Raw genomic sequence first — 4807 nt, forward strand, 5'->3', positions numbered from 1 at the left:
CTCAATCATGTGAATCCCTTCCAAGTCCTTTGGGATGTAGATATCAGACCACTTGACCAAACCGTATTCTTCTCTGCCATCCGTCATTTGCCAGAAGAAGTGGGAAAGACTCTTTTCATAGGAGACATTTACCCCTTTCGGCAGAAAGTAGGAGACGACATAGCCAACCCGTGCACAGCAGTGTACGCACCACAACGACCGGAGTAGACGCCGCGACACCCGTCGAGCCCTCACCGGCACCGCCATCCCAAGGAAGCCGCCAAACAACGACGGCGCGAGCGAGGCGGTGACCTCCACCGGGCCTTCCTCAGTGTCATCGTCGATGTCGCCCTAGAGGAAGGCCATAGAGCAGCTGCCGGGCAACTAGGCACGTCACACCGTGCTCACCACTACAGTGTCCTGAACAACCAATATGAACCCTAGTTCCCTAAGGAGGATTTCCACTCAGTATCAGCTGTTTAGGCAAGGTCAATCCTCGACAGCCTGAAACTGAGATATGCCAACCTGCAGGCAGGACAAGTGCTCAGTGAACTTCCCACTTATAATAGATGGCGTGCGCCCGCACACACACATATGCACGCACACGCACGCACCCATGCGCACACGCGCACGCACGCGCGCGCGCGCACACACACAGAGAGAGAGAGACATACACACACACACACACAAGTTTTCTCGCGTATTTGAAAATTGATTTGTTAGACCATTGCTGTCCTCTCTGATCCCTATAGTTGGCTATTGAACAAACTTAGAGGATTTTTTTTTTGAGCGGGACTAAGAGGAATTGATACAATGTACAAGCTAGCAGAGCCTGTTCATTCTTGGTCACCCAAAGAGTGAAAATGGAGATATCATTGATCTTTCTCCTCATGCGTTTGCCAAGTTGAGCATGTCACACGCTGCACACTTGGTCACCGAACACAGGCACTACATTGCACTGTTCCGAAAATAAAAGCGTAGGATATGAGTGGGTTTTTCGGAACGTTTGCCAAGTTGAGCATATCCTACACTCTTACTAGTGCACACAGCTATATATGTCTAGACAGTAGCCGCAGCGCCGCGACAAACCTCCGATCCCCGGCCGATGAGTTCCTCCACCAAACCGTGACATGTACCGTCAAAAGGACGACACGGGGAGACGATCGGTCGAATCTCGCGGCGCCCTAACGCCATGCCGCGCCGCTTCCGGAAAAGACACCCTCAAATATACGGAGAGGGAGACACTGTTGATGTGTATGTTTGCCGCTGCACTGCCGGGACGCGTACGTGCGTGCTCCGCCGCTCGCCGGCATCCCGCACAGTGTTCCTCTGGAAGTCTGGATCGAGCGTTGCTGGAGGATAGATGGAGGATACCTGCATGCATGCGTGCTGGTCTCCGACTCCACGTGAAAATGTTTCAGCTGATAGCGTCCGGTACCGGTATAGTGCGCGCGTGCATATGCTGCTACACCCTAGTCTAGGGACAAACCATACCTACCATGCTAGCAATATGGTCCTTTTTTTCAATCATATACTCAGTTCTAGTCTCTACCGTTTGTGTGTTATCACTGAGAAAATCCGAGTGGGAAAAGATAATCACTTCAACTTGATAAAAGTAGCGGACTCCAACAGTCTTGTGCAATCACTTGACTGATTCTCACTCCATCTCTCTCTTCCAAATCGTACAATAATCACTTGCTTTGTCTCTCTCTCTCTCTGTCTCTCCTCCATGTGCCAGGTCAGTAGGTGGGCTCCACGGTGACAGCCTAATCTCGCTCACCTCCTCACTCTCTCACCTCCACGCGCGCCGTACGAAAGGGACTACGGAACAGGCCGGACGGGCCGGTCCCGGCGCGAGCCCGAATCAATCCGGTCGGTCGGAGCTAAACCGGGTGCCGGTTTAAGGCGCTGCCGGGCCCACCCCACCGGCTTCTTGCCCCTTGTACCTTCCGGGTACTCCAACTGTACCCGCACTTGTACCTCCCCCGACTATTCAATTCTCTCTTCTTGCCTTAAAAGAAAAAAGACTCCCTTGCTATGCACACACACACACACACACATGGCTACACTCACCATGCACTCAGCTCTAACATGATCACTGAATAAAAAAGCACTAGTAGATGTGTAATTACATGAGGCCAAGACATTTTCATGTGTATATTCTAGTTCACTTCATTTTCTAGCACGACTTTGTTGTTCCTACTAAATTGCAATTTTGTTCCTACTCCCTCTGTCCCATTATTTGACACAAAAACGTCTTACATTATACTCTTTGCTAAATATTTTTTTCTAGAGATTTCAACAAATGACTACATATGGAGCAAAATGAGTGAATCTGCACTCTGAAAAATATGTCTATATACATCCGTATTTGGTAATCCATTCGAAATCTCTACAAAGACAAATATTTAGGAACGGAGAGAGTATGACGGAGGGAGTATTAAGTTGCAAGTTTAGTTGTCGGGGGCACCGTGGTAACTGGTATGAATCCACCAAAAATATGAAAAATATAATACTACAACTGTTTGAAACATATAATACAATTGTTTGTCGTTATTTTAAGTTTGAACAAGGCGTTATTCATGGCGCATTTTCTTGTCAACTTTAACCAATGTAACCAGTTACAAATTCGTATTCGCCAAGTTTGTGTCGATTTAGTACTCCCTCCGTGCTAAAATTCTTGTCTTAGATTTGTCTGAATACGGATGTATCAAGTCACATTTTAGTATTAGATATATCCGTGTCTAGACAAATTTAAAATAAGAATTTTAGGATGGAGGGAGTATGAAATGGGGCGGAATTTTGGAAGGAGGCAAGTGACCCCGTGTACCCGAAGCAGGCTGGCTGAATAAGTGCCACATTCCCTTCCGAGCAAAGAATTTGTAAATGCCAAGCGAGAAAATAATGGCAAGAGGACCTGTGCAACGCCGCACAACTTGCAGCTCTCCAGCTATATAACGAGCCACCATGGCCGCCTCAGTACAAACGCCTTGTATCCTCTCAACTCTAGTGTCGTCCCTCGCCAAGAACCAGCCACCGCCGTCGCCTCCCGGCCTCCGCTTCCAAGCCTCGAGGTCTCCGGCGTCAACCAAAGCAACGGCAGCATGAAGCGCCTGCTCAGACGGCTCTCCCGCGTGGCCGCGGCCGACGCCTGCGCAGCCGCCGCGTACCAGCCGCTCCGGCCCGACTCCGCGGCGAAGGCCTCCTCCACGGCTTCATCTTCGTCCTCCTCGTTCTTCGGCGCGCGAAGGCTCGGCCGCGGCGCGCGGGTGCCGGAGGGCCACGTGCCGTTGTGCGTCGGCGAGGAGGGCGGCCCCGTGGAGCGCTTCGCCGTGCGGGCCGAGCTCCTGGGCCAGCCGGCGTTCAAGGCCCTGCTTCGGCGTGCCGCGCAGGAGTACGGCTACGGCCACCCTGGCGCGCTTCGCATCCCCTGCGCCGTCGCCGACTTCCGCCGCCTCCTCCTCGGACTCTCCGACCCCGGCTGCCAGGCCACCGACGACGACGACGCCGCGCTCTACTACTAGCCTTCTTCCCCGTTCGGCTGCCATGGAGGGCGTGATGGAAAATTTGCCCCCTGGCAAAGGCAAATCGATGAACCAGCAGAGCAAAATGCCAGCTGCTGTGTTCTGCCAGATCTACCCCTGCGTGGATGCTGTACATAGGGAGGTTGGTGGAGGGTAGGACGGGGATTCCGCCGCATTTTCTACTGCAGCTCAGCAATTTTAGGACCTGCTGTCTTGTAGGAATCAGGGCTGCAATTTCTTTTTCTTCTTCTTCTTCTTCTTCTTCTTCTTCTTCTTCTTCTTCTTCTTCTTCTTCTGAGTGTTCCTCTAGGTAGCTCTAGATCTAGCTCTGGTAGCTGCAATGGAGCTTCTTCTTCCTCTTCTTTGGCAGAGATTTTGAGGTCGTGATAACACATCATGTAAGCCGCAAGGTTCGCCTCATGTGAGTGAAATGGATGATTTTGCTACTGCAAAAGTTTGCTCCAAGATCTGGTGGTCTGTAGAATGCAATGCACTTCCACGGATCCCCAGCCAGCTCTAACGGTTCAGGCAGCCTGTCATGGAATGCAATGATGCACTGCTATGATTGAGCATTTGGTAGCACTACTAAACTACTTGGGGCATTGCCTTCAGAACTGCTTGCCAGAAAATCTGGGTTTTGCGTTCAGGTTCAGTAGATAGCCGGCTGCATACACAGCATATAGTCTGTGTGTCCATCAGTCCATGGAATTTCCAGAACTTTGAAGAGAGTTAATGGCGTGAACAGATAACTGCCTCGAGCCCTCGAGTGTTCGATGCGTATGTGCCAATTGCAGTGAAAGGGACGAGATGACAATGTATTGCAGGCATTGGAGAAATCAGACAGAACAATGCTGTTTCTTCTTGTTACTGTTACTGCAGTTCTCCTTGCATCACACATATGACTTACGAGAGCTAGTCGTCACATTCTTCTAAAAAAAGATGGCATCACGAGAAAAGTTAGATTACATTCCAGAGAGTCAATCAAGCTTTCGTTATGTGCACGCCAGACTTTGCTAAAACCAAGCTACTTTTCGAATGACGGCGACATGACGAACCGGTGGCCTGGAATAAATAAACCCAGCAAGATATATAAACAGAAACAAAATTCATTCTGAACCTCCCAATCAACGGAGAGATATATACGGGCGCATTTCCTCTCATGTTTTCTTCTTTTTTCGACCACTGTCCACGCATTTCCGTTTGATATTGGCATATTGCGGGGCGTCTATGGACGGTCGGTCATGTAATTCAAAACTATTCTTAATTAATGAGATGAGGCAAATCTTTTGCCTCCGTTTCGAAAA

General features: G+C 50.0%; 1 protein-coding gene across 1 annotated transcript; it reads left to right on the plus strand.

The window, feature by feature from the left end:
- The first annotated feature begins 2941 nt into the window (after nt 1-2941).
- Nucleotides 2942-3893, plus strand: LOC123154487 (auxin-responsive protein SAUR71-like). The gene has a single exon (XM_044573209.1). The coding sequence runs from the start codon at nt 3084-3086 to the stop codon at nt 3501-3503; it is 420 nt and encodes a 139-aa protein (XP_044429144.1). The 5' UTR covers nt 2942-3083; the 3' UTR covers nt 3504-3893.
- The last annotated feature ends 914 nt before the right edge of the window (nt 3894-4807 follow it).

Source organism: Triticum aestivum, chromosome 7A, assembly GCF_018294505.1.
Source record: "Triticum aestivum cultivar Chinese Spring chromosome 7A, IWGSC CS RefSeq v2.1, whole genome shotgun sequence".
Classification (NCBI taxonomy): domain Eukaryota; kingdom Viridiplantae; phylum Streptophyta; class Magnoliopsida; order Poales; family Poaceae; genus Triticum; species Triticum aestivum.